The sequence below is a fragment of the Wasmannia auropunctata genome, unplaced genomic scaffold (genome assembly GCF_000956235.1).
Source record: "Wasmannia auropunctata unplaced genomic scaffold, wasmannia.A_1.0 LD334722.1, whole genome shotgun sequence".
Classification (NCBI taxonomy): Eukaryota; Metazoa; Arthropoda; class Insecta; order Hymenoptera; family Formicidae; genus Wasmannia; species Wasmannia auropunctata.
In genome coordinates this window covers 113626-140367 of record NW_012028168.1, presented here as the reverse complement: position 1 = coordinate 140367, position 26742 = coordinate 113626, and the positions used below count along the sequence as shown (strand labels likewise).

The window sequence follows — 26742 nt, the reverse complement described above, 5'->3', positions numbered from 1 at the left end:
GCGCGCAAAGCGAGTGCACACGCGCGCAACAAGAGTGCACACGCGCGCGACCCCACGTGACGCGCGCGATGCGAACTCCCCTCCCCCCCTTCCTGCCCCTCCAACTCCCGGCTAAGCCCCAGCTGTTGTGAGTTTTGTGTTGTGACACGAACGCGACACGAGGCACCTCCGGCTCGCTCCGGCAAGCTTCACAGCTGACAGCCGCGGCTGTCTTCGGGCACTGCAGGTTTAAAGAAAATTGTAACATTAAAAACATGTATATATAATAAAAATATGATAAAAAATATAATGTATAATAAAAGCAATTTATAGACGCAAAGACATGCGACGATACGGCTGGAAGGTATGTACTCTTTATTGTAGTATTAAAAAAATCAAGATTTTGTTATATACCTGTATATGATATTTTATCTTGTTTTTACAGAGCTTGATTTCTTAATTGTAAAAAAAATATATATAAATCCGACACCCACAAATTCTACAATTATCTCGAATTATATAGTTTGAAAGAAAATTATTTTGTTATATGAAAACTCAATGATTACTCGAGTTTGAGAGAAATAAGTATCAATTCGATCGATGTTAATCGATTGATTTTATCATCCGTACGTTTGTAAAGATTCTGAACAGTACGAAAGAAAAAAAAGAGCGAAACCCGCTGTTTTGACCGGTACACACATATATATATATATATATATATATATATATATATATATTCTACAGTTCTACTATATATATAATTATTCTAATGTCCATTTCTATCAATGTAGATTAACTTTAATTTCGGTTTAACTTAATATTTGCCTTTTTCTATAGATCTAAGAATTAGAAGTAGATAAAAAATAAATTCAATTGAGATTAAAGTTCTATGAGATTAAAATCTATTATATATATATATATATATATATATATACGCAACGAAAGCTGCACCTCCTCGCACTTTGTTTCATTGATATCGTGATATTCGTGATTGATACTTTTCCTCTCTTCCCCTTCGTACCTCTCGCGATCGAGAAAGCGAATTAGTATGTTCGATCCTCGACGGAGGAGGAGGAGTCGACCGAGCGTTCTCTTCCAAAGATAAATATTCACCTGCACCTGTGTTTACCGACGTATGCACGTACATTAAAGGGAAAGGAAAACAAAGAGCTTTCGCGCGACAGCGAGGTTAGGTCTCGCGCGTGTGGGAGGTTAATTCCCGATTCTCGCTCGCGAGGACGCGAGGGATCGTCCGCTCGAGGACCGTGCCACCGGCCACGAAGTGTTATCGGAAGTTACACGTCGTCAACCGAGCGCACTACGACAGGCAGTCTCTCACACACACGTGCGGATCCGCGAGTGGCCGCGAACATGATTTTTTACTTCTTAATGTAAGGGATTTTCTCCGCTCGTTAAGCAGCTCGTTAGTGCGATCTCCTGCATGGTGTGTAACTGCAAATCTAGCATTAAGAACCTTTCTCTCTCTCTCTCTCTTTTTTTTTATTACTCGCATTTTTATCCGCATTGTTTCTTTTATTGCCCTCTTTTTGCGAAATGCAATTTGACTTCTGTCTCGCGGAGAGTATTCGACCTGGAGTATTTTTGCGCTCAGTTTCAAAATTTTCATTGATTTAATTATAGCTTTCGATTACATTTGTGAAAGCCTCGCTTGTAGTTTCATAATATCAATTCTTCCCTTTGCAATTATTCGCAATTCGTTTCGCTGCCACCTTAGGCCCATTTCTACCAATGTAGATTAACTTTAATCTCAGTTGAATTTATTCTTTATCTACTTCTAATTCTAGAAAAAGGCAAAAATTAAGTTAAACCGAGATTAAAGTTAATCTACATTGATAGAAATGGACATTAGAATAATTAAATTTTTAACTGGCTTACATGAGATTATCTGTCTTGAAAAACTCTCTTGATCGCAACGTTCGTACTGATTTTGCTGTGTGCTGTAACCAGTTTCGAGATTATATTTATGAGTCTTGCTTATATTCCAGCGATACATCTATACAATATCGAGCGAGAAAAATTATGTGTATAATTATTAAATGTCTATAGCTATGTCTGTTCTTAAGTCAACATATCTTTGCAGGACACCCATAATCCTATTTGTAAACATGCTGCTGCTAGTGATCGTATGTAAAGTGCTCTGCGTACTCGTCCTCCTGCCAATTCTATTGATAAAATGGAGAAAGTTCTACTCGAGGAAGCGCGAGGAGAGACAGCAGACCGGAACGGTCGTCGGGATCTTCCATCCGTACTGCAACGCGGGCGGAGGCGGCGAGCGAGTGCTCTGGGCCGCGGTGCAGGCTATACAGAACAAGTACGCGCAAGAAAAGTGACTGAAATTTAAGACACACCCCCGTGATCTGCCGGACTTGAGATGCATCTTTAATACATAAAGAGCCATTACGTCACATTACACTCCTACGCCATCGTACTTATCTGATATTGAATACTTCCAGATATTCCGACGTGCACATCGTTATATACACCGGCGATCTTGACGCCGATCCCGAGAAGATTCTCAACAGAACCGAAAAGACGTTCAACCTGAAATTACGGCCCAACATCGAGTTCGTCTACTTGCACGGACGGAAATGGGTGGAGGCCTCCACGTATCCTTACTTCACGCTTCTGGGGCAGAGCCTGGGATCCGTCTTTCTGGGCATCGAGGCGTTGAACAATCTTACACCAGGTGACGCAATAGATTGATTTTAAGTATGTTCCTACCGCTTTAGTTTTTCCATTGAAAGGACGCATTAAAAAAGATTTAAAGGAATCAGGGCTCGCAGGTAAGAATAAATCGACCACAGCGAAGTAACGTCAACGCGGATGTTGGTGTGTAATAATTTTTACAATATTGCGTGTGACTGAATATTGTAAAAATTATTACACCAACATCTATTGGCTCACACTTGGCGTTACTTCCCTATGGTTGATTTATTCTTTTGGCGAGCTCTAATTCCTTTAAATTTTCACTATGGTTGAGGCATAAAAAAAAGTAGCTAACACAATACATCGTGCAACACTTGTTACAAATCTGCAGATATATACATCGACACGATGGGCTACGCGTTCACGTATCCCTTATTCAAGTACATCGGCGGCTGCCGAGTCGGATCGTACACGCACTATCCCACTATTTCGACCGACATGTTGAAGTACGTCTACAAGAGAATCGCCACGTTCAACAATCGAAGGGCCATCGCCAGAAATCCGTTCTTCTCGGGAGCCAAGTTCCTTTACTACAAATTATTCGGGCGCGTAAGTACACAGCTACTAGAATCTCCGATCGGTTCGTTTTGCGAAAGAAAAAGGAGATGAGATCTCTTCAAAACAGTTTATTCCACAATAGAACGTTTCAGTTGTACGGATTGGTTGGCAGTTGCGCCGAGATCGTGATGGTAAACTCCTCGTGGACCGAGGACCATATCAACAGAATCTGGAAATGCCCGTTGAAAACCCACAGACTGTATCCCCCGTGTAACGTGGAGCACCTGACCGAGCTGCCGTTCCTCAGCGACGAGGAGAAGGGCGACTATATACGGATAGTGGCGATCGCCCAATTCAGACCGGAGAAGAATCATCCGCTCATGCTGAGGGCGATGTTCGAGCTGAGATCTATTATTGAGGAGGAAGTCTGGGAAAAGGTGAAACTAAAGCCAGAAAAGATCGGAAAAAGAAAGATTGAAATTGGGATTTAGCCAGTTAGAAGAAAGAAAGCTAATTTCAAATTTAGTGAACTTTGCTTCGGTCGGTCAAATCCCAATCGAATCTCTTTAGTCTGACACTTAACGAATCGTCTCGGCTCGTCGAGGCGAGCTGTTCTAAACTCGATCGTGCTGTTCAGGTCAAATTAATCTGCATCGGTTCCTGTCGGGACGCCGAGGACGAGGGGCGCGTCAAGGATATGCAGGACCTGGCGAAGTACCTGGCTTTAGACAACAACGTCGAGTTCAAGCTGAACGTACCGTACTCCGAGCTCGTGTCCGAGATGCAGAGAGCAACGATCGGTCTGCATACAATGTGGAACGAACATTTTGGTATCGGCGTCGTGGAGTGCATGGCCGCGGGATTAATCATGGTGGCCCACGCTTCCGGCGGACCGAGGTATACACCGGCTCGTAAAAAAAAAATGTTTTAATAAAAATTCGTGTTTCTTTATCTTAAAGAATATTCTATATACGAACTTTTAGGGCAGACATCATAGAAACGCAAGAGGGTAGTGTGACCGGTTTTCTAGCGGAGGACGAGATGGAATATGCAAAAGTACTAGCGAGCATCATAAAAATGCACCCAACGGAACGAAACGCTATCAAAGTTGCGGCTAGGTATATAATTATATAATTGTTTGACAATAATAATTTGAACAATTGTTTGATATTACAAAATGAGGATTTCATTACATATCGATTCCATTTTTTCTTTTTTTCAGATCGTCTGTAAATCGTTTCTCATGCGAGATCTTCGAGAGGGAATTTCTACGGGCGATCGAGCCGTTTTTCAGATCGAAACAGGAATAATGTGTTGCCTTACAGTTCCTCTAAAAATGGTATAAATTACGGATATATACGTGCAAATGGTTCATTTCGAAATCAAAACGCACTTTCGGTGCACATGTCACATTATCTCGTACGTATAGTAGCGTGTACATGTAATTAACAAATAAGGATGTTAAGGTTTTCTATGTGAGGCAAATCTGTATTTACTTTGTTTAGAGACGCGAGAGACTTTCTGCTTGAAGTTTTGCATTGATTTTTAGAATGCAGTACGTAAAAGACATAATCATGATTTAGCACACAGAAAACCGTGCCACATTGTACATATAATGGCGCTTGTTAATGAACTGTTACTTAAACGACTTCGCGAACATTCTCTTGTAAAATTCTAGACGTACCCTTGGAAAGTTTACGAAAGTATGTGTGTGAATGTTAACGATGTTGATGTTTTGCAATTTATTTGTAAACGCCGATCGATCGCCGACGTGATTGACTCGCGTCGAGATTGTTTAATTTAGCGCAACGCGTTAAATTATAAAGCGTCATATGGTCATTGTTTAACCGGATCTTCGTTAATCAGTCCGCATCCCTGGCACTCCAAGATGTAGGACGAGGTGTCGCCGTCTTCGGCGTTCCTCGACAGGTTGAAGCGAAGTCCGCGTTTGCCTAACATTATCTCCGCGATCTGCATGGCAGTCTCCGTGTGACAGGTGAGCTTCTTGTCCCCGACTTTGATCTTCGAGGTGCCTTTCGCCAGCGCCATTAAAATTATCATCTGTAACAAACGACGACGCGTTTAATCGCGAAAGTCGAGACAAGCTCTCTTCGAGCTCGCTGAAGGCTATCACATTCCAAAAATTTTAACCGTAATCGTAAAATCGTAAGCATTGACCAGTCGCAGAGTCGAACGTTCGAAAACATAAGACCGCAATTTTGATTGTGATTGGTCAGTTTGCTTACAACTAAAATTTTGTACGTGTGATACCCTTAAGCGGTGTCTACAATGAGACTTAAGATCTAAGATTTGAGGAAATTGATTAATCACAATCGATTATTTTTCTCACGTGAGACGAATAATCGACTATGATTGATCAATTTTCTTAAATCTTAAATCTTACTGTAGACGTCGCTTTAAGTGACTTACCTGATCCTGTGTGTGCTCGTCGACACACGCCCCCGCTAGGAGCGGTTTCAAAATCTCGTTAGCCGCTGTGTCGCCTGGCAACGGTCCCTCGTGCCGGCCGGAGCCTAAGCCGGAGCCGCCGAGAACGCATCCGGTGCTGGTGTTACACACTATGCTATTAAATATTCATTTTACATTTACATCTCTGCCAATTCTTTCATCTGTATCTGACGTAGATCAGGGAAGAAAATTTTAATACAGTAGTCTCCTTACTTGATACCAGAGCCGTTTCCAACAGCCATCGCTCTGTCTTCCCTGTAGGCCTCGATCGTGATTGGCGGTACTCGAATGTTGCTCCTCAATAATTTATTCGTTAAAATTGCTTTGGCATCGCTGGCCATTGTATGCGCCTCCTATAAAGTACATATACAGCGTATATTTTTTAATTTAAATTTTATCAACATTTATTTGTAGATCCGATCGAGCATGACACGTACATTCATGTGAACCGATCCAGCCACGTAAGACCATCCCGTTATTCCCCGTGGAATTCCCGGATCGATCAAAGTGACCGCGTTCAAGCTGCTGACCGGTTTTACGCGTAGATGCACCTCGCCTCCTCCCTTCGGATAATATCCCCTTCATTTGTCATTAATTTTAGTATAAGCAGAACAGTATGTAGCCGTAAACTTAAGAACAGGTACAATAAAACTGAATGAAATATTATATACCTCTTGACAACTACGAAATCGAAGTCCGCCCCGAATTTGTTCAGCGTCGGCTTGAACACTTCCGTCAGGTATTCGATGTGCGGGCCCATGGGAACGTTCGTGCCGCCCTTGAGGATGAGCGTGATCACGTCGTTACATGCAGGAAAGAAGAGGGCACAGGGCAGAGCCACTTGCGCCAGCAGGCAGATGCATCCGGCGGTTTGCGTGTCCGCTACGAACGTCCTCTTGGCCTTGTTCAGCGGACCGGGCCGGTACTCCAAACGTGTCGATCCTATGTACCCACCTCTGACCTGGGCGTTACACATCTCCTTGACGAGCTCCAAACCTGTAACACAATTTAACGCAGAGCTGAGTTCTCCATGTCGCTCCATGTCGAATATGAAATATCTGAGAATTCTGCCCTCGCATTCACCTTTCAAATGCTGCGCCGCGAGACCGGGCTTGGGCCTGCCGGCGCGTATATTCTCGATTTCGATGGGAATGCCGTAGAGCGTGCTCAAGCTGAGGGCGACTCTCAATACTTGCCCACCCTTCGAAGAGAAATCAAGATTAGAGATTGTAGATATGTTATAGATATCGCGTTTTTTTTTTCTTAAAAGACAGTGATTTACACATCAGATGCAAAAAGGAAGAGAAAAAGAGAAAAATATAGCTGTCAACATTGACAGCTGCGACACAAATTGAATACAGGAAACGTTTCAAAGAACAAGACACATCGCAACATTAAATCCTAAAGATATGTAGCTAATAAAAAAGTATATATTGAAGCAAAGTACATATCAAACGCACTGCTCGTTTTTTTCGAGACACAAATGTGTGTCTGTTATATTTTTAACATACATGTATAAACCAATGTATTTAATTTCAAAGAAAAAGACAGTATATTCAAAGGATCCTCTACAGTCTACATCGTACTTACACCTTCGCCCAAGCTGCCGTCTATCTGCACGAGGGACGACATGACGCGATTCCCGAGCATTCGCGGGTACAGCGTCGAAGGAGACGTCCGCCTCCCGGCGCGGCGTCACGTCGCCCGGTTTCCGCGTTTATTTTCGGCGGCGCGCCGCGAATCTCTGGGGGAAAACAAAGATGTATGTAAGCGCCGTATTGTAAGCGCTCGCGCGTCTCGCGGGGAAGGCTGCACTTACATTGATCTAACTATAGAATACGAATCCTGCTCGCTCGTAAAGCCCGCTCGTGTGACCCGGTCCTTCTGGCGTCCCGTGTATGCAGAGATATTCTGTCAAAAGTCGTCGTTCCGTGACGATCAACGATCGAGAGATACTTCACGCCGGATTTTTTCTTTCGAAAAGGGGAGGAAAATAAATCTGACAATCTGACTGACTGACTCCGCGCAAAGCGGGGATATGAGAGGTGCAGCCTTCACGTCAGAAAATCCCTTTCGTAGAAGCGACCATTAATTTATATTATATCGTGTTATTTTTCCCTCTCTGACGCTCGGTGTTGATGTTGTCACCGGGAACGAGGATCGCCGATAGGTAAATACACATTCCAGCTGTCTCACGCGATTCCGATGACATGTGCGCGTCTTTATATACATTACAAATTGTAACGATGATCGTATAACGAAAGCATCGCGGAGATCCAAACTTCGGAGCGATGCTCCACAATAATGCTCTGCGAACAATGCAAGCGTATATGCATATATATCGTGGAAGCAAAATAATATATTAAATTGTAGAATGTTATCTACGGAGACTTCAGGAAAATGCAGCTACGTAGTTCAACGTGGTCGTTTCGTGGAGGCGTCCGCGTGCCAGCCTTTGAATTAGGGCGATCGGAGGCGATTGGGGGCAACGGGTGGGGGGGGGGGTCGGCATGAGATTTTCTTTTTTTCTCTCAAAGAGGCAGAACAGCGACTGGAGGGGAGATATTCAATTATCTCCTTATCTCTCTTCTCTCTTGAACATAATGTAGATGATGGTAGATGAATAATAGATGAATTAGATGACAGCTGGATGAGGAGTCCTCTCTCTCTCTCTCTCTGATTTTTTCTCTTTCTCTAACCTATCTTACCTATCTGTCTCTAACCTATCTTACCTGACTATCACTTCTCTCTCTCTCTCTCTCTCTCTCTCTCTCTCTCTTCCCCTCTGGCTTCTCTTTATCCTCTCTCCCCCTCGCGCCGACGCGAGGCAGGCGACTGGCGACACACTGGCGACGGTGGCGCCGTTTGACAAGCGCAACTAGTAAACCAAGCTGCCGAAGTGAACCCCCCGTATTTGCCCGTATTCCCGTACGGGCCCTTCTGTCCTATCTGCCGTGAAGTGCGACGAGGTTATAAAACAGCTGTTCTGCTGGATGGTCGCGTTGACAGGGACGACGGTCAAGCGGATGAGAGATCTATCGGAAGTCCAGGCACTTAAATGATATCGCGAATATTCCGTGGAGAAATCGAGAATGTCGCGGTCAAACGCAAACGGCAAATCGACACTCTGAAAATATTTAACGACAAGTAAGGGTGAACTCTCGTCGTCGTCGTCGTCGTCGTCGTCGTCGACGACGTCGCCGTCGCGGGGGGAGGAGGAGGAGGGCTTCTCCCCCGATTCTCCCCCATCGACGTTGTAACCTCTCTCTCTGTCTCTCTCCCTTTCGTTAACCTCTCTAACTTGAGCTGCATTATTGTCGATATTATCGATGTCGCCCCGCGAATGGCCGCCCACAATCCGCGAAAACAATCGGATTGCCCGTAACGCGATTGTTCACGTAGCGCTGCCTCATCCGAGCGCGACGTCGAAAGCGATCACGAGTCCTCCATCGTCGTGACGTTAGCGATCGGCCTTCGAGGATTTTTTTTCCCCCCTGAAATACACGTCCGCGTCATTTCCTCGAATCGCGCAAATGACGTTACGTTTCTGAATGAAAATCTCTTGACGGATTGGGTAGGGGGTAGGGAGGGGCGAAGGGGAGGCATAAGACAGCTGAGGTAACAACATTAAGACTTAATGCCGGCTCAAGGTCGCAGTTGGTCTCCCGCGAATTCTGCCTGGTACCTCTGCCCGGTGGTGTGTAATGCAATAAATGTTTTCCAGTGTAATAGAGCTCAGAGAAAATGTGGACTATCAGGTGGAATTTCAAGCTGGGGAGAGACGAATGGCCATTATGGTTTCCCTGTCGCCGAATTTCCCACTGGAGAAGCCAGTACTCAGAGTTTCCCCACCGATAAGCCATCCCTGGTGTAACGAGCATAGTGAAATTACCAGCGCGCCAGGATTACTCAATGTAACTAGAGAGAGATTTGTATTTGAAAATTTGTGAAACGTGAAAATATGTATATATATATATGTTATATATATATATATATATATATATATATATATATATAATTTTTCTTACATTTTATTTGCGAATTTTTACATTCAAGACAATAAGTCTCTCGCTGTTATTCCAGTTTTCAGTGCACAGTGATCTCGGTCGGGTCGTCCAAGCTATTATCAGAGAATTCAGCAAAAACCCGCCACAGTTGTTAGAGGATATTTCACCTGGCTCTACTAAATCTCACCCAGGTATATATCGCCACTTTCCATGTTCCATCACTCACCGATATAGAATACCATTTATTTGTTTTATTTAATTTTGTAGCCAATTTCACCATCTTCAATTAACTCAACTGACTTAACTGACTGATTAATGTGCTTCACCAATGTAGATTAACGTCAATCTTGGTCCCAACTTACTCTTCATTTTTCTCTCTTTCGAAGAATTGGAAAAAAAGATGAAGTTAAACTGATATTAAACCCAATCTGCATTGATATAGAAACTGGCATGAGCGTCAACCGTGATTGATTAATTCTGATCAGCTCTACTTAACGGCAAATACAATTGGTCAATTCCCATATTGATCCGTTAAGTTAATAGAAGGTGAAATTGGCTCTTGTATGAAGTTTGTGCTCAAATGTACATACGAACTCACAGTTGAGTCATTCGGATAACAAAAGCTCGACGTGCTCAACCTCAGTTTTCCAAATATTCTGATAAGCTGTAACGTCACGGTTTATCAGAGCTAACAAGTGAGCTTCTGTTGTCCAAGGCATTCGATTGTCAGAACTATCTTGTCTCTCTCTAGATAACGCGATTCCATTGTAATGAAATATTTTTCGTCGTTGATTATAGATCTGCAGGGGAGGAACTCGCCGTCTTACTCGCTCCAGCAGTATCCCAGTGTCGAGATCCCGTCGACGTCGTTCAATTCGTATTACAACACGCAGTACCCACACCTGTCGTCCTCCAACGCGAACACGTGCATTTACAATAACTACAACTACACGAATTCCGGTCACACGTACGTCTCGACCTCGAAATCGTTCGGCGGCACGTCGCACCGCCCGGCGTATATTCCGAGCTCGGGGAACAGCGCGCTGCAAAATTCCACGCCCGCGCGCTACACCTCGGAACAGCACGGCGCGCCTTACTCGCATTACGCGAACGCGAACTATCAGCAGCCGTTGCAGCCGAGTCAAACGCAGGCGAAAGCGCCGCAGAGCATAATATTTCCCGAATTAAATAATTTGACCAACGAGGAATTGAAGAGGCTCAGCGAGGACGACGACAAGCTCGACGACTTCCTGGAGAAACATTCCCAAATTAAGGATATAAACGCGGCGATCGAAGATGCTATGGATTGGGTTGAAAAAACTGCCGGTAAAAACAGAAATATTTTTACTGTAGAAATATTTAAAAAAAAATTCTATTATCGCCATTCTATTATTTTCTTTTATTTGTTTTGTGTATCTTATTAATTTTCTGATTTGATATGAATATTAATATTAATAAATATGAATGTCACTGTTTATTAATAAGCTCGCGTCTCGCTCTTTCGTAGAAGCTAACGCAGCCAAAGAACCCGAGCTGGAGCAGCTGCAGGCGGACGTAGCGGACAAGGTGAAGACGGTTGCAGCGCTGAAGGCGAGATATGATCACCTAATACAACGATACAACAAACTGTCCGAGGTCTTCACGCCGGATCACATAAAGGAGTGCCTGCGGCAGGCGGCGGACGAGAGCCACGAGGAGAGCGAGAAGATCGCCGAGGATTTTCTCAACCGGAAGATCGACGTCGAGCGCTTTCTCAGCACGTACATCGAGTGCCGGAAGCTGGGACAAGCTAGGCGAACCAAGGAGGAGAAACTGGCGCATCAGTTGAACGAATTGAAACGGGCTGGTTTCTGAGATGAATATATAATATATATAACCATTTTTTTCTATGAAAATCGAACAAAGCTGTAAATAAGACTTAGTTAAATTAAACGTTATTGTGAATTTGAATTTATAGCATTTTCGTGATTACCAGATGTATCTGATGTGGCTAGAAGAGAGATACGACGGAGAAATGAAGAGATTCGGCTGAAACGTATTTTGCATAAACACGTTTACGTTTAACTCGCTTCTTACTTACGCTGCATTCTAAATTATTTTGAATTCGCGTAGCATTCCAGAATCGATGTACACACACATACACACACGCGCGCGCGCGCGCGCGCAAGTGGCGCTAAACGAATGAAGTGGTTAAAAACCGAGAGTGCTTTAAGATTAACTTTGATAGGGTACAGTTGCATGTATTTCGGACACAACTTGAGATAAGGAAGCAAATGTAGTGAACGGTTAAAGGAATTAAGTCCGTGTTGTTGAAATCCGTGTAGCAAGTTCAACTCTATGAGTACTTACTCTCCGTAGTGAAAATAACATGGCTTTAATTATGTTAGTTTTGCACAAATGGCACATGTACTGTCGCGAGATTAATTCCGACCGAGGTACGTTTTTTACTCTGTAAATATATGTGCAGGGATGTAATTAAAATCGATTTTTGAAAATTTGCTATTCGGTGACGTTTACTCTTTAATTATTTAATCCCGTTGATGTTCCTAATATTGTAATATATTGAAGAAATTATACAGATATGCATATGAAAAATCGAAAAAGATGTTCGAGCTTGAGGAGATTTGAAACCCTTTTCCTTTCGGTCGTACCTAGAGAAAAAGAGCGGAGAGCAAGAATAAGAGATTAACATGGTTAAAACACGACGCTCGTATTTCGGTAACATTTATTATTATAAATCTTATTATTGATGTTTGTGTATACTTTGAAAGAACTGACGAATTTAAAGATGTCAATCGATATTACACAATATACGTATCATATATTTTTATCGTCTCTCGTCGTAAATTCGCAATATTGCTAGCTATGAAAAAACACGATTAGGCGTGCATTTTCAAAGAGTATAAAAATAATACATCGGTTAAGCGGCTTTCACACATCCGTTAAATGCCCTATTCAGTTCCTCATTCAGTGGCAATTGACGTTTCTAGTCGACGACAACCTGAACGCGTCCGTGTGTGGAATTACATTTCTCTTTTGATCGCGCGCGCTATCTTTCTCCTATCTTTTGATATTCCTCGTTCTGGATACGATTGGCAGTACATTTTCAATACAACGGTAGAGAGTCCGGATAATTTATGGATTTTACAGTGGGATACTCTATCACGGGTCCACGAAGGAGATCATGATGTAACGCGTGCCCGCGGTCACTCGCAACCCCTCGTGGTAGTGCGTCAGTCTTCCGGGATGCATCAGCATCCAGCCGGGCTTGGTGTCGGTGACCGAGCAGTTGTATCGGATGAATCTGCATCCACCGCCTTCGTAATCCACTTCCGCCTGATTCAGGGCGATGTTGATGGTGTAGGTCGAGGAATCGTGGTGCGGTCTCAGGGACGGCTGCTCGTCCGGGCGGTACCTCACGACGAAGTTCATGAGGGACCGCGGTGGCTGCCGGGCATACGAGATTATAGTATAATAAGTGAAGTCCCAAGTAAACTAATCTATAGCAACTGTAAATTTTAATTTTTTCTTTAAATCATTGTTCTTGTTAAGTCAAATATCTACGTACAACGCCAGAGATCCCAACCGCTTGCTACGAAGCGGTACAACCTAGCTAGTTAAATCGTGTGCGTTTAGCGAGTGCTTATACCATAGCGAGATCTGTGCGCATTTAAGACCCCTTTTCCAAATATACCCAAATTTCAGAATCTTACGTAGTCATCATATCCCGTAAAGACAAGCTCTTGCAAGGGACTGACATAATCTTTTAGAAACTTTAACCAGGCGTTCTGGAGACCGACTTGATTCATGTGAATATCACGGGTCGGTACCGCTTCGTATCCGGAGTCCAACCGGGAATCCTAGAAAGATCATCGGAAACGCAAATGAATCTTACGTCGTGATAGTAGCCGGTGAAGACGAGCTCCTGCAACGGCCTAACGTATTCTTTCAAGAAGTACAGCCATTGCTGCTCGTACTGAACTTGGTTCATGTGAATGTCGCGGGTTGGCACGTTTTCGTAGCCACCCGTCAACCGTAGATCCTGCCAATAAAGTTATCGCACAGTACAAGAGAATTCCTAGTAACGTTAACGAAGCTGATTGGATAAAAGACTCACGGGGGAATATATCAACTTACGTGATTAGTTCCGTCCGACCATTGTCCGTAAGTCTCGACGATTCCTATGAGCTCCTTGGTGAACTTGAGATTAACAATGGGAAACCAATAGACGTCCGGGCACGGCTGCAACAAGCGGTGAAGTTGAACAGAAGATAACAGACAAGTGCAGGCAAATTCAGAGAAATCTGATTCACGGCTGAATCATCGACGAGCCACCTTTACCTGTATCGGCTTCTTGTCGGGATTGAAGTTCTCGCTGTAATTCGGATGAATGTATCTCTTCTCCCAGTCCAGCTTGTTGTCCATGATCTGGTACATTTCCGGATAGGCGAGCCGGATGTCGTAGGTATCGGGATCGACGAGATGGCCGAAATCGAGCCGATTGCTGACGTACATGAACAGACCCCGCAGTCGGTTCCCCTGGGCGAACGCCATCTCCGTGTCCAGGTCGCCATCGGCCTCGTAGGACGGCCGGGTCGCCTTGTTCGCTATGATCGTCGCGTTGATCAAGTAGCAGTTACTGACGAACGGCACGTTCCACAGTCCCCTGAAACACGAGGCATATATCAGCGCGCGTGCAGCATTCGGCGAATTGCGAATGGAGGAGAGCAGCGCGTCGGAGAAGGCGTGCAAACTACGTGACAACAGCTAGCGGAGAGCACTTGTCTGCCTGCCCCACGGCCGCGCGGGCACGGTCGCGCGTTTGTTTTCCGGAGGTCGTCGCTTAAGTGTTTTGTAAGGTGGATGGCAGTGGTAGCCGCGATTGGCCGTTGAACACACTTGGCAATGAGTTATGCATAATTATCCAATTGAGATTCATAACTCTGTCCACACCAGCGTGTGACTGCGCGTGGTCGCCTCGTGGTTTCATTCGTATTTTAGGTGGTAGGACCTAGCGGATCCGGTCTCCGTAATATCGCTCGTGCCCAGAGGTCAGCCAAGTCCCTCCGTATCTTCCGGTAAGGAATAGCGAAAATGCTTGTGTGCTGCACGTTCGATGAATGAATTGCCTCGCGCGCGCGATTGCATTGTAAATCGGCGCTCGTTTATTGCCCGCGGAACGCGGTCCGATTGATCTCATCATCGAATTTCTCACGGCCGCGAATCGATTTAATATAACAATATAATGCAATATATACATATATATATATACATGTAAAAAGAGTAGTGAGTAATGCTATGTACGTATGTAATAGTGAGACAAATGAGTTCGCGATAAAGTATATAAAGTGCCCGCGACGGAGGCCCGCGCGTTGTTGGTCACTCTCGAGTCGTCCCAAGTTTCTCTGGTTGTAGATCAAATGACGAGATGCTGGTTGGTCTATTTGCTCCTACTAACGGCCCTAATGATAAGCACAGAGGCGGCGAAGGGCGGCGGTGGTAGAGGAAGGGGCCGCGGCCGAGGAAGACTGTCCGGCTCGCGGATACACATCCTGATACCCAATCGAAATCCTGCGAGCACGCACTATTACGAAAACAAGGATGTGAGTTGACTGATGACGAAGGGTTGTGGTAGCGTCTTGTGTGTGTGTGTGTGTGTCTGTGCACGCGGTACCTAGTGATACCCATTTTTTGCCCGGGTTCCTTTCGCAGGGTGCCAAGATCGTCAAGGCGTCCCACTTCGAGTTGGACTACATGCTGGGCAGAAAGATCACGTTCTTCTGCATGGCGATCGGTGTCCCGAGACCGGAGATCACCTGGCTCAAGGACGGGATCGAGCTGTACCATCACAAGTTCTTCCAGGTAGGCTAAATCTCCAATCGCGTTAAGATCGAGAAGACTTGATCTTTCCCAAAAAAAAGAGCTCGCGCTGTTAAAGAGAGGAGAGAGAGAGATTGCTTTCTCGAACAATCGCGAGAATCAAGGAAATCGATTCCTTTTAAATTGCCATCAGGTACACGAGTGGCCCATCGGTAACAACACGATAAAGTCGAAGATGGAGATCGACCCTGCGACGCAAAAGGACGCCGGATACTACGAGTGCCAGGCGGACAATCAGTACGCCGTCGATCGCCGGGGCTTCAGAACGGACTACGTCATGATCTCGTATTGAGCGTCTTCTCCGACGGTTAGCTCCGCGCGATCGCCATTAGTATTAGAACGAAAATAATATTCCTGTGTGAAAATAGATATAGACAGTTTGTTATTGATTTCATTTACTATACGCGATAGATTTTTACCTTGATGAATAGATCGTATTATAGTTTACTTTTGATAGAGCTCTAGATGTTAAATTAATGAGCGAGGCACAGGTCGTGAATGAATTTAAGAAGTTAATTCAATTTTCTACGTGGCTCTCTCAGCGACGTAGAAAATTAAGGTCATAATAATTTGTCCTTTCTCCTTCCCGACACGAGCAAAACAGACCTCTTTTCGGATCGCCAATGGGACGTGCGAAGATTATATGAATACAAATCCGGCGGTTCCCCCCAATTCGTTAAAGCGTGATTGACTGTTAGAAGGGGATGTGTGACGCGAGGAATATATCGAAAATGGTCCATCACTGCGAATTTAACAAGGCAATTGCAACGCGCCGCGCGACACTGGCATGGAAGGGCGTACCACGCTGCGTCGCCAACGCCGAACGCGACGATCTGTAGCACAGATGGTGAAAATAAACAATCTGCATGAGTATATATTGTACGAAACGCTGTGTGTAATCGTTACAGTTATTTCCCCTCTAGCTGCACGGCGGTTTCCGCTTCCCGCGGCTTCGAGACTCTCTTCCGAGTTCGAACGGTGTGTTGCGCACCGTTGCAAAATTTTTAATTAAGCCGACTCGCGTCAACTTATACAATTCAAAAGCGACCCGCAAATTGCACCGGAAATCGTGTCATTCCGGAAGGAATGGACAAACGGTTGAATTAATGGATAAGCGCTCTGTAGATTTGATAGGAATTGATGGCGATCATGCAGTGCAAAGGAATATAACCGCCGTGCATATAGCCCGACATACATTATCTGCATATAAGTCTGTAATAGATACGAGAGGACACTGGGGGAGTAATGAGTAGGTGACTGTCAGTTACATCGGAGTTCCGTGTGATCGACGAACGCCGCAACGTACAGTGAGTATCCTCAGCGTATACGATACCTTTCGCTCCGGCGAAATAGGCGGCGTCGAAACAAATCGAAGCTGCAAATTTCAGCGCATCCTAACCGCGCGTTTCCACATAATCTCGTGTCAACCTTGATCTCTCGATTCCGCGACTCAATTGGCGAAATTGAATTTCGGGTCGCCCCAAAGTCAAGTGTGACCGCACGAGCGAGAAATACACACGAAAGTTTCGAAAAAAAAAAAAACTCCGTGTGAAGGTACTATGTGTTAACGTTTCCACTCCATTCCACTTTTATCAGATTATCATGTCACGCTCCATGCTGTTGCTAATCCTGCTGGGTATATTATTGCTCAATTGTCAAGAGACACTTGGCCGGAGAGGACGAGGCAGAGGCAGGAGCAAGTCCCGCGTGCAGATTGGATTGCCTATTACCGGGAAGTACCGCGATCCGGAGAGCGATCAGTATTACAACAATAACGACGTACGTAGAAAAATGGATATTGCCCGAGAGGAGCTCTTTTTCCACTCTCGCGTGTCATTCCAATGAGAGAAAGATGAAGAGGGGCCTTATTTTTGAAAAATATCGCATACAAAAATTCTGGTGGTATGCGTTTTATGTATATTATAAATTTTTGTGTGCGATGTAGATTCAAGAATAGAGGCCCTCAGAGTGCTTCGATTTGATCCAAGAATTAAAATCGTCACCGGTGTGCATTAATTTCTTTTAGGGAGCCAAGATACTGCTGGCGTCGCATTTCGATCTGGAGTACGTTCTAGGCCACAAAATAGCTTTCCTCTGCGTCGCTCGCGGCAATCCGCGCCCGCACATTACGTGGTTTAAGGATGGCGCCGAGATTTATACCCATCACTACCTACATGTCAGTGAATATACGCATATTCTCTCTCAATCTAAAAAAAAAAAAATGTTAAATTATGCTGCAACTATGTCAAATTATTAACTGCCAAGAAATCGCCAAGAACGAACGGTCGAGCTGTATCTACAATCAATATCTACAATCTACCGGATTGAATGTTTTACATGCTAATGATACTTCATTCTCCGCAGATACACGAGTGGCAGGTCGGCCCCGAAAAAGTGAAATCGAAACTCGAGATCGACCCCGCTACTCAGATGGACGCGGGGGTCTACGAGTGCACGGCGGACAATATGTACAGCATCGATCGAAGGTCTTTCAAGACTGACTTCTCCATCGCATTCGATTAGTGTACGGGATCGAGCGATACGGATCCCAAACAAACACGTACAATTAGATAAGAAAACATATAAAAGTCCAGGTAACGCTCCATAAACGTCTTACGATAGACGGTCTTACCCTAAGAACGGTAGATTCTAAGAAAACGATATGTACAACGCGGAAAGGGGCTAAAATCGTCATCGAGACTAAATCTCGGAATGCGAGAGATCGCTCTCAATCCTGTCGAAGCGCAGAGCGTTGAGAAATCGGCGTTTACCTAGAATAACAATAATCCTCCTTCTCTTCCTCAAGCGTACGTATTTGTAGTCCGTTCAAGCGAAGAAAAGAAAATATAGAGGATTGATGTTTGTACATTCGTTTTTCGCCTTTACCTGCGCTCGTTCTTTATTATCTCCATGTAGTCGAAGCTCCGCGCGTAGAACCCGTCGTCCGTGATCGCGCCCCAGAAGTTGCTCCACGCCTTGTACGGTCGTATGAGCAAGGGCGCGACGATCCCCCTCTGCTGCTCCACCAGCAGCTTCAACGTGTGCTCGTTGTTCAGACGCGCGACCGCGTCGATCGACAGATACCCGGAACACTCCTTCAACAAGCAATGCTCCCTGTGAAACAGACCGCTCTTCTTAGCATTTCACTAAGGCTGCGTTCCATTTAACGCTCGCAACGCTCGCGAACATTACTTATCCTTGTTTAATGTTTGATAAACAACAAAGATGAAATTATTTCAAGAGCGTTGCGAGCGTTAAATGGAACGCATCCTAAATGTCGCGCGCCCCTTCACTCGCTCTCTAAGCACTAAACGCGTCCCTCGAGCCTTCGAATACATACTCGCAGGAGCGAGTTACGAGCTTCACTTACATCGCCAACTTTCTCGCGTCGATCTCGCTGACGGCGTCGCTCGGCAGTACCCGCTTCGCGCTCCGGTATTCCTGGCCGAACCTCTCGAAGAAGTCGTCCACCACGTCCTCGTGGTAGGACACGTTGTTGTGAACGAAGAGATGTAGCTTCGACTTCGGATAGTTTTGTCGGTAGATAGCTCCGAAGAATTCTTCCAGGAACGGCGTGGGACGCTCGATGAAGACGGCTATCAGAACGACCGGATACGTTTCCGGCTTGGTCTTGTTGAGCTCGATGGTCCGGTCCCAGCACGCCAGGCATCCCTCGTCCGGCGTCCAGGCGCGGGCCAGGTAATTGCCCAGGGAATTCAGGACCAGCTTGCTGAACCCATTGCCATGGAGCACCAGGGGCACCGTGTTATAGACGATGTTCTGGAGATAAGCCTCATGCCCCTTGAATCTGAGCTCCACGTCGGCTGCAAAGGACAACGAGGACGATAATTAAAGTACACTGTTAAATGTATGGTGTCAAATTTAATCCTATTTGAGTCGTCACTGCTCCTACTTAATACATAGTTATTTTTAACTAAAGCAATTAAGTTAAATAATTTAAAACAGTTCTAATTTATTCAAAAACAGTGGAATTTAACCCAAATTTGGATTTCTTTAAAATTACTTTATTTAAAAATAACTATATTGTAATATAAATAAGGATTAAATTTGACACTATAGATTTAATCTAGCAAATGCAGATTATAACTGCAATGTTGTTGCAGCAACATTCCAGTTAGATTGCAGAAATATTACAATGTTGCTGCAATATTGTAGTTTACTGTGTTTACTGGGAATAATGTACGACGTGCGTCGACGCTTCTCGTCGTGGATTCCGATTGCCCTTACCCACCGCACCGAAGAGATTCTGAAATATCTCGGACTTGTGATCCAGCTTGATCTTGTGCCGCGTCCTGAGCTCGTCGTTGAGATACACGGTCGTGTAGAAGAGCTGGTCGTCGTCCTCGTCCTTGATGCGCTCGGTGTCCAGGATCTGGTACACGTCGGACACGTAGCCGATGAAACCGCCGGAGTTCAGGTATCGTTTGCCCCTCGACACGGGCGGATAGTGCGCCGTCAGGGACTTGTCCGGCCAGCAGTACGCCTCCGCGGAGAACAGGACTCGCGCGCCGGTGTCGAGGAAACGCTCGACGATGGCGGACAGATCGCCGAGGAATATAACGTCGTAGCTAAAAGCGGAAAATATGATCCACGTTACAAAACGTCTCTCCTCCGCGGCGTCAGGATCGATGTACCCACCTATCGGTGAACAAGACGATCTTCCTTTCATCGTTCTGATGATCCTCCAAGGCTTTCCTGAGGAGATTGATCTTGTATCCGCCGCCGGCATATTTCACAACGTTACCGCCTTTCCAGGGCTCGCCCAGGCCAAGGACGTTCAACTTGTCGCGAAATCCGTAAATCTCGGCCGACCTCAGGTACCTCTGGAAGCCGTCCGTCTCGTTGGAGGCGACGGTAAATACCAGGACATCTAAAAGATACATGTTACAATTAGTCGCGAGATAAAGAAATGCATTATAATTGAAAGTATAACAGAGATAGCCGTCGTATCTTCGCGAAAAATTTTGTCTTCTTATGAAGAGTATAAATTGTCGAAATCATATAGGGAGGAGGATCGAACGGATTGACAAAGAATTGTTGCGAGCGACGGTCGAGGATGGACCGTGTTTGTGCACCGGGTGCACGCTGTATCGATTCCGTCATTGTTAAGCCGTCCAGCCGTTCAGCCGATGAACTCGTTTGCATTACGCCGAAGTCGTGATGTCATACCGAGAAGTAGCGCCCACGAGAACCGCGGCACGTACGCCGGCCGCGCCGAGAGAGAACACGCGCCTCCAGCGCTTGTATTACTGGGCTGTCGATACACTTACGCAAGCAGCGCGAGATATTCTTAGAACGCCGAACCCATGGAAATTTGAGGAAAGGCGCATTCAGGGCTTCCATTTCGAAAGCGATTAAAAGGGGGAGTTCGAAGAGTTAAAGCATCATCCTCCTTGGAGCAACTTGCGAGAAGAAATTGTAAAACTAAAAATGTGTGCAACAGCGTTAAATGATAAGATATACTGATCTATAGCAGTTGTATCAGTTGAGAGAAACGATCGGCATTAATTTGGTATTAATTATAAAACGTCGTTAAATCAAGAAATTAGGGTATCTCTCGAGTTTCGCGTTTGCTTGAGCGATGAGCAACGCCGGAAATGGAATGATAAGGACCGCGTGCACTCGATCCGGTTACACATACCGACTAAGAGAACGGAGTCGAATTAATTAAATTAGTTCATGTTCCACAAACGAAACGATCACGTCACGTATTCATTACATCACTCGATCCTCAGTAAGACTTGAACGACAAGTTACATTTCCACGCGTGAATCATAAAGACGCCGCGCTTGGTTTTATATTATAACATGACGTCGTTGTGATCATGATATGTTATAGCAAAATCAAAGAACAGCGTTATAATCATTAGAGCAGCGATTAAAAACCGATTACGCAACGAGAAGTATTCGAGATTATGCGTCTCATAGGTAGCCTTTGACCCCATCTTCAATGTCCTTCGACATTTACTTGCGAAAGAATGTTTCCAAAAGATTCGACTAATCAGATGTACGAAGAGCATCGTAAAGTTCCCTCTTTATTGATAACTTTTGTTTCGTAAGAGATAGAAACAATCTGTAAATTTCTTCAGGATTATTATGCAGTTTTTACTACTTTAGTACTTTGAATTATGATGTTAGTGAAGGTAACGAGCTGTGTAAAGTGTGTCTTGCGGATGGAGTAAATTATTTCAGGCACGCGCGTCGCCTTGAGAAGCAAGAAGAGCCGAAACTCGTCGCCGACCAAACTGCGGTCAACAAACCCGTTTGACCATTTGTCCGCTTTCCCTCCCGAAAAAAATAAACAATTACATATTACTCTCTGTCGTAAATCGATTTGTGTTAGGTTTTCTCAGGAAGATCGAAGATGTTATACTTGTGACTAAGATAGGACTCTCCAAAACGAGGATTTCCGTTCTGAACCAATGCGTGGGTGTTTCGAACACCGGTTTTAAAAGAATAAAAAAAAGGAGAGAGAGAGAGAGAGAATCATGGAAGGATTTTTTGATACTGAAGCTTCGACTCTGTTTTCGCTGTCGTTTGTAAATAATTTTGATTTCGTATATTCCTAACAGAAGCCTTCGTAACATATTCTTTTTTCATTACTAATTTAATATATTCTTTAAATATATTCAAAGAGCTAAATAATTTTTCATTTATGTGTACAACTGCATGCAAAGCGATAAATTTTATTTTTTTTAATTGCCCTTTCATCTTCTTTCTTTTATTTGCTTTCAAAAATTATATTTGAAAACAGATATTTTAAAGACATTTCGAATGCAGAAAATATAGGTAACATGAGTAATGAACGACACATACACATACACGCATAATTATCTGAAGTTTAAACTTATTGTTAGTCCAAATAAAAGCATTAGAAGAAAAATGCTCTTAACTAATTTTTCGTTAATAATTTAATATATTAAAGACAAAGAGAAAATATATTAAAGATTTAAAGAAGATAATATATTAAAGAGATTTGAAAGAATGTTTTGATCTATATTGTGTATAGATCTGTATGCAAACAATAGATCTGATTTTCTTAAATTTTATTTTTCTATTTCTTTTGTTTGCCTTCAAAATACATATCTGGATAGATTGTCGCATTTCGAGTGCAGGAAATATAATATGAGTAACTAACAATAGGCCTAATGTGATTCACATACAATTATCTGAAATTTAAACCATTATTATTAATTCAAATAAAAGCATCAGAGAAAAAGTTCTCTCATTAATTTTTCATTAATAATTTAATATAAGTTATTTTGATGTAATGTTTCATCCACTTGTGTACAACTGTACGCAAGCAATAAATCTAATTTTCTCAACTGTAATTTTATTTTATTTTCCTTCCGTTTGTCTTCTGGAAAATATCTGGAGATAAACTGTTGCCTTTTAAGTGCAGAAAAAATATAATATGAACGACCGAGGAACCTAATCATATGCAACCATCTGACATTTAAACTCAATCCAAATAAAAAAACGTCGCAGGAAACTGTCTCATTAATGTTTCATTAATTATTTAATATAATTCTATTAAAGAGCTGTGAAAAAAATTCTTCATTCATATTGTCGACAAGTCGTAGATCTGTCTTCTCTTTCAATTGCACTTCTTATATTTGCCTTCAAAATATCTGGAAATAGACCGTCGCGTTTCGAGTGTAGAAAATACGAGCGACCGAGAAGAACAGGCCTAATGATTCAGATGCAACCATCTGAGGGATTTACACTCGGTCCAAATAAGACCATCGGAGGAGGCTCTCTCCTCTCCCAACTCTCGACCTTTTAAACTTCTGTTATTGTTCGGAAGAATCGACTCGCCGTGGACGGTCGATCCCTCTCTCTCTCTCTCTCTTCCTCCTCTCTATATCGATCTTCGTCGCGATATGTGCACGAATTCATCCGTTTCTGGCCTGAAAAGGGCGATCGCGTCCTACCGTTAGCGCCGGCTGCTGGTGCCTCGCTGACCACGTGGTACGTCAGGAAGATGCAGCACCACACGAGCCAGCATCCGAGCGTCGTTCCCTTGTGGAACATGTCTCACTCTTGTCTCTCTTTCTCTACCGCTTACGAGCGCACTGGCTGACAGAACCCCCGGGGTGATCCGCACCGCACGCCGACGACACACATCCGTCGCTTGGCGTCGCTTGGCGCCGACTGCGCATCGGTTGGTCGGGTTGGTCCGCGAGAGCGCGGAGACCGACGGAAACCGCCGTGCAGAGTCGTAATCAGAAATTGCAGCGCCCGTAGCATATAATTATTTTCCAGCGCTTTCAGCGTGATGAACGCACGAGGCTCTTTCACGTCGAATCTCGGAGAAGCTCCGAGAAAAAGCCCGGAGCGTGTCGGGCATCTACGGCGAATGCTTGTCATTGCCACAACGAGGATGATGAAGAGATCATAAGGATTGTAAGACCATGAAGAAATCATGAGATTATTATACGAGACCGTCTGAGGAGATTATATAAGAAAACCGTGATAAAACCTTAAGAAAACCATGAGGAAACATTTCCCTGAGTGATTGACACACGACAGACACGGTTCATCGACCTTCTCAAAGACTCTCAAAGAGGTAGATGAAATAAGAAATATCTCCCGCCAATACTTCGTTCAATGTTGCGAAAAATCGAGCTTTACGTTTCTAGAACGGTTGCAAGATTGAAGTAAATCGCTAATCGAAATCTGGTGGCAACTGCGAAAAGATAAAAAATATCGCACTTCAATAAATCTGCAAAAATCAATTAAGCGTCCGTACATCCTTATGGCAAAAAATATATTATTGTTGAGTTTGATTTAATAAAAGAGTATTTATAGATTGCAAAGTCCTTTTCATATATAATGCATTTCCGAAGAAATCAAATTTTATAGCCGCGATATTTAACTGTAATTACGATGCAAATATGAGAGATAAAGTACCTGTTGTATCAAAATCTGCATCTGATGTACAAGATTTCTTCGCTGGTCTGTATCGCTCGATGACGAATGATTCGTTATCCGAGGCATTTTCTTGGCACGAGAGATCGTTCGAGGGTACATAAACATCGTGGGTTGGCTTCGTTTTACACACTCCCTCGTTTTCCGCTGTAAGTCGATCTCCGTATAGTAGTAGAACGATCGATAGCGTCAGCCTTCCCGAGACACTCCGTGCTCTCATATCGTCTAATCAATTATCACAAAAATATTCTATTGGAGCTTATCTCGATTGTGCGAAATTCAATCGCAATGTTAGAATTGTACACCGTGGCTTAACTTGTGTCTTGTTATTTTACTATTTCATATGTCTTCAACAATATTCGATATACTATATTTTCTTATGCTAACTTCTTGGGCTAACGTTTATCTTAATATATTTGTAAACGACGTTTATCTTTTAGTACTTTACGGATATCGTGGATAAATATACTAGTACCGATCGCCGTGGGATCTACACCGAGTCACATAGATCGGTGCCAAAAGATTCGGGCATTTATAGGAGAAAGCGGGAGACTCGAAAGCGAGACCGTCGATGGTTTTTGTGGTTTCGAAAAGAGCGGCTAACCGTCGCACCGTATCGACGGTTTTGTTCGCGTGATTTCCTATTCCGGGGGAATATGCTGTCGTCGACCCGTGAAGTTCTGTGAAACGTGAATGTAACATTCCAGTCTGATTTATCCTGTAAACGTACAATTACATTAGTATTAAGTAACTAAAATTCTCTCATTGTATCTACAATCTACTTGTTTCCTTCCCAACTCATTTCTCCTTTAATACAAGATTTGTCCTATATTATATTTTTTTTTATCACGTACGCTTCATATTTCTTTAAAATTACACGTGCCTCTTTGCGTATTTTTGAAGAAAATAAAATATAGATATGTACTTCGAAAAGCGTTATCATGTATGTAGATAATTAAGTTACGTGAACAAGCCAAGCTAATGCCCAACAAATTGAATTAACTGGTGATCTAATACAATTACTGGGGCAGCGGGGTAGACGATCCTGAGGTTTCCTCTGCGTGTTGTCGGAAATCGTTCGACAGTCGACGATTTTCACATGTCGAACGTCGGTGGCGTTTCTTTCCCACATTTTTCTGGGCGCTGGTGAAACTCTGTGCCGCTCGAAGGGGGATAAAAATGGGCAAGGACGACGCCGAGACTATAGCCCTGAAGAAAGAACTGGAGGATCTCATCAACAAGTGCAAGGTCCAAACGTTTTATCGTACAGTCGAGGGATTAATATTTCAAGCAATTATAATTTTTAATATATATGAGGCAGAAAAACTCTCTCCTCTCTCTTGCTTCTTCTCATTCGTTTTACTCGCCTTATTAGGAAGAACAAAAGAAGCAACAGGATACAACGTTGGAGCAAGTGTGCAGCGGGGTGGCGGATGCTTCGAAAGTTAGACTGTCGACCAAGAAGATGCTGAAGGGGCACATTAATAAGGTCAACTCGGTACACTACAGTGGCGACAGTCGGTCAGTTTTAGTCTTAGTTTTAGTAATTCTTCGATTCATCATAAATGTAGCTGTTGAAATATTTTTACTCCTCTACGCTTTCACCTTGGTCGTAATGTATTAATTTAGACAGTTTATCGTACCTCAAGAATCTTTTATATTGAGAATAACGGACGCATCTGTCTACATTGATCTACGTTTTACGCTGCAGACACTGCGTGACCGGATCGTTGGACGGGAAGCTAATCATCTGGGACACGTGGACCGGCAACAAGGTGCAGGTGATCCCGTTGCGCTCGGCCTGGGTGATGTCGGTGGCTTTCGCGCCGTCCGGCAACTTCGTCGCGTGCGGCGGCATGGACAACATGTGCACCGTCTACGACGTGAACAATCGCGACGCCACGGGCTCCGCCAAGATCGTGAGGGAGCTTCTGGGCTACGAGGGTTTTCTGTCGTCCTGCAGATTCCTCGACGACAAGAACATCATCACCGGCTCCGGCGACATGAAAATGTATCCAATATTTAAAGATAAGATATATATATATATATATATATATACAAAATGAAAATCTCCACTTGCGTCACTTTGAGAAATTTCTATGTTACAAGTTAATAATTTAATTTATATAAATGGAAACTGTACACTGGCACGGACATTAATTGATAAGATGTCATGAGCGTTTGGTGAATTTTTCTCGTTGTTTTCTTGTTTATTATTGTATCTTAATGCT

The 26742-nt window shown here is 43.9% G+C and overlaps 7 protein-coding genes across 12 annotated transcripts in view; 5 read left to right on the top strand and 2 right to left on the bottom strand.

Annotated features, from left to right (window-relative positions):
- Positions 1-130: 130 nt before the first annotated feature.
- Positions 131-4852, top strand: LOC105458055 (GDP-Man:Man(3)GlcNAc(2)-PP-Dol alpha-1,2-mannosyltransferase). 3 transcript variants are annotated; one of them, XM_011703099.1, is made up of 8 exons: positions 131-343; positions 2081-2311; positions 2454-2686; positions 3038-3255; positions 3357-3641; positions 3842-4101; positions 4188-4322; positions 4427-4852. In XM_011703099.1, exons 2-8 carry the CDS (start codon positions 2106-2108, stop codon positions 4512-4514), a joined length of 1425 nt encoding a protein of 474 aa, XP_011701401.1. In that variant the 5' UTR covers positions 131-343; positions 2081-2105; the 3' UTR covers positions 4515-4852. The 3 variants fall into 3 exon arrangements, with proteins under 3 accessions (XP_011701401.1, XP_011701399.1, XP_011701400.1); XM_011703097.1 differs by lacking the exon at positions 131-343 and adding an exon at positions 938-1370; XM_011703098.1 differs by lacking the exon at positions 131-343 and adding an exon at positions 938-1423.
- LOC105458056 (RNA 3'-terminal phosphate cyclase) lies at positions 4562-7585 on the bottom strand. The gene is made up of 8 exons (XM_011703100.1): positions 7493-7585; positions 7264-7417; positions 6757-6874; positions 6345-6669; positions 6111-6252; positions 5887-6026; positions 5635-5788; positions 4562-5265 (listed from the first exon to the last, which is right to left on the bottom strand). The coding sequence occupies exons 2-8, from the start codon at positions 7321-7323 to the stop codon at positions 5041-5043; spliced, it is 1164 nt and encodes a 387-aa protein (XP_011701402.1). The 5' UTR covers positions 7324-7417; positions 7493-7585; the 3' UTR covers positions 4562-5040.
- Positions 7586-7759: 174 nt separating this feature from the next.
- On the top strand, positions 7760-11630 carry LOC105458057 (vacuolar protein sorting-associated protein 37A). 2 transcript variants are annotated; one of them, XM_011703103.1, is made up of 5 exons: positions 7760-7843; positions 9398-9587; positions 9757-9871; positions 10479-11006; positions 11188-11630. In XM_011703103.1, the coding sequence occupies exons 1-5, from the start codon at positions 7812-7814 to the stop codon at positions 11532-11534; spliced, it is 1212 nt and encodes a 403-aa protein (XP_011701405.1). In that variant the 5' UTR covers positions 7760-7811; the 3' UTR covers positions 11535-11630. The 2 variants fall into 2 exon arrangements, with proteins under 2 accessions (XP_011701405.1, XP_011701404.1); XM_011703102.1 differs by lacking the exon at positions 7760-7843 and adding an exon at positions 8532-8820.
- A 744-nt stretch (positions 11631-12374) lies between these two features.
- Positions 12375-23735, bottom strand: LOC105458054 (procollagen-lysine,2-oxoglutarate 5-dioxygenase 3). Of its 2 annotated transcripts, XM_011703095.1 has the most exons (9): positions 23515-23735; positions 20220-20451; positions 19809-20149; positions 18931-19384; positions 18447-18674; positions 14022-14346; positions 13818-13922; positions 13576-13722; positions 12375-13127 (listed from the first exon to the last, which is right to left on the bottom strand). In XM_011703095.1, the coding sequence occupies exons 1-9, from the start codon at positions 23612-23614 to the stop codon at positions 12843-12845; spliced, it is 2217 nt and encodes a 738-aa protein (XP_011701397.1). In that variant the 5' UTR covers positions 23615-23735; the 3' UTR covers positions 12375-12842. The 2 variants fall into 2 exon arrangements, with proteins under 2 accessions (XP_011701397.1, XP_011701398.1); XM_011703096.1 differs by lacking the exons at positions 12375-13127; positions 13576-13722 and adding an exon at positions 13148-13540.
- Positions 14359-16447, top strand: LOC105458052 (contactin-5-like). Its single transcript, XM_011703091.1, has 4 exons — positions 14359-14758; positions 15096-15283; positions 15393-15542; positions 15694-16447. The coding sequence occupies exons 2-4, from the start codon at positions 15101-15103 to the stop codon at positions 15850-15852; spliced, it is 492 nt and encodes a 163-aa protein (XP_011701393.1). The 5' UTR covers positions 14359-14758; positions 15096-15100; the 3' UTR covers positions 15853-16447.
- Positions 16770-18426, top strand: LOC105458053 (WAP, Kazal, immunoglobulin, Kunitz and NTR domain-containing protein 2-like). 2 transcript variants are annotated; one of them, XM_011703093.1, is made up of 4 exons: positions 16770-16867; positions 17157-17339; positions 17587-17736; positions 17925-18426. In XM_011703093.1, exons 2-4 carry the CDS (start codon positions 17163-17165, stop codon positions 18081-18083), a joined length of 486 nt encoding a protein of 161 aa, XP_011701395.1. In that variant the 5' UTR covers positions 16770-16867; positions 17157-17162; the 3' UTR covers positions 18084-18426. The 2 variants fall into 2 exon arrangements, with proteins under 2 accessions (XP_011701395.1, XP_011701396.1); XM_011703094.1 differs by lacking the exon at positions 16770-16867 and having other exon boundaries at positions 16874-17339.
- A 1837-nt stretch (positions 23736-25572) lies between the features above and the next one.
- The window catches only part of LOC105458051 (guanine nucleotide-binding protein subunit beta-2), a 2252-nt gene continuing 1082 nt past the window's right edge, over positions 25573-26742 (top strand). The window contains exons 1-3 of the mRNA XM_011703090.1: positions 25573-25759; positions 25887-26032; positions 26223-26522. Of these exons, the coding sequence (XP_011701392.1) occupies positions 25691-25759; positions 25887-26032; positions 26223-26522 (515 nt within the window). The 5' untranslated portion in view covers positions 25573-25690. The remainder of the gene's footprint in view (positions 25760-25886; positions 26033-26222; positions 26523-26742) is intronic.

Excerpts from the sequence above, each read along its gene's own strand:
- LOC105458052 (XM_011703091.1), top strand. The coding sequence starts at position 15,101 with ATGACGAGATGCTGGTTGGTCTATTTGCTCCTACTAACGGCCCTAATG. Across the intron at positions 15,284-15,392 it reads ACTATTACGAAAACAAGGAT|GGTGCCAAGATCGTCAAGGC; the intron begins GTGAGTTGACTG and ends TTCCTTTCGCAG. Across the intron at positions 15,543-15,693 it reads ACCATCACAAGTTCTTCCAG|GTACACGAGTGGCCCATCGG; the intron begins GTAGGCTAAATC and ends AATTGCCATCAG.
- LOC105458053 (XM_011703093.1), top strand. The coding sequence starts at position 17,163 with ATGTCACGCTCCATGCTGTTGCTAATCCTGCTGGGTATATTATTGCTC. Across the intron at positions 17,340-17,586 it reads AGTATTACAACAATAACGAC|GGAGCCAAGATACTGCTGGC; the intron begins GTACGTAGAAAA and ends AATTTCTTTTAG. Across the intron at positions 17,737-17,924 it reads ATACCCATCACTACCTACAT|ATACACGAGTGGCAGGTCGG; the intron begins GTCAGTGAATAT and ends CATTCTCCGCAG.
- LOC105458056 (XM_011703100.1), bottom strand. The coding sequence starts at position 7,323 with ATGCTCGGGAATCGCGTCATGTCGTCCCTCGTGCAGATAGACGGCAGC. Across the intron at positions 6,875-7,263 it reads ACGGCAGCTTGGGCGAAGGT|GGTGGGCAAGTATTGAGAGT; the intron begins GTAAGTACGATG and ends TTCTCTTCGAAG. Across the intron at positions 6,253-6,344 it reads GATTTCGTAGTTGTCAAGAG|GGGATATTATCCGAAGGGAG; the intron begins GTATATAATATT and ends TGACAAATGAAG.
- LOC105458057 (XM_011703102.1), top strand. The coding sequence starts at position 8,732 with ATGATATCGCGAATATTCCGTGGAGAAATCGAGAATGTCGCGGTCAAA. Across the intron at positions 9,588-9,756 it reads GCGCGCCAGGATTACTCAAT|TTTTCAGTGCACAGTGATCT; the intron begins GTAACTAGAGAG and ends CTGTTATTCCAG. Across the intron at positions 9,872-10,478 it reads CTCTACTAAATCTCACCCAG|ATCTGCAGGGGAGGAACTCG; the intron begins GTATATATCGCC and ends CGTTGATTATAG.
- LOC105458055 (XM_011703097.1), top strand. The coding sequence starts at position 1,351 with ATGATTTTTTACTTCTTAAT. Across the intron at positions 2,312-2,453 it reads GTGCAGGCTATACAGAACAA|ATATTCCGACGTGCACATCG; the intron begins GTACGCGCAAGA and ends GAATACTTCCAG. Across the intron at positions 3,642-3,841 it reads AGGAGGAAGTCTGGGAAAAG|GTCAAATTAATCTGCATCGG; the intron begins GTGAAACTAAAG and ends CGTGCTGTTCAG.
- LOC105458054 (XM_011703095.1), bottom strand. The coding sequence starts at position 23,614 with ATGTTCCACAAGGGAACGACGCTCGGATGCTGGCTCGTGTGGTGCTGC. Across the intron at positions 20,452-23,514 it reads ACCAGCAGCCGGCGCTAACG|ATGTCCTGGTATTTACCGTC; the intron begins GTAGGACGCGAT and ends TGTATCTTTTAG. Across the intron at positions 18,675-18,930 it reads GACGCGAGAAAGTTGGCGAT|GGAGCATTGCTTGTTGAAGG; the intron begins GTAAGTGAAGCT and ends TCTGTTTCACAG.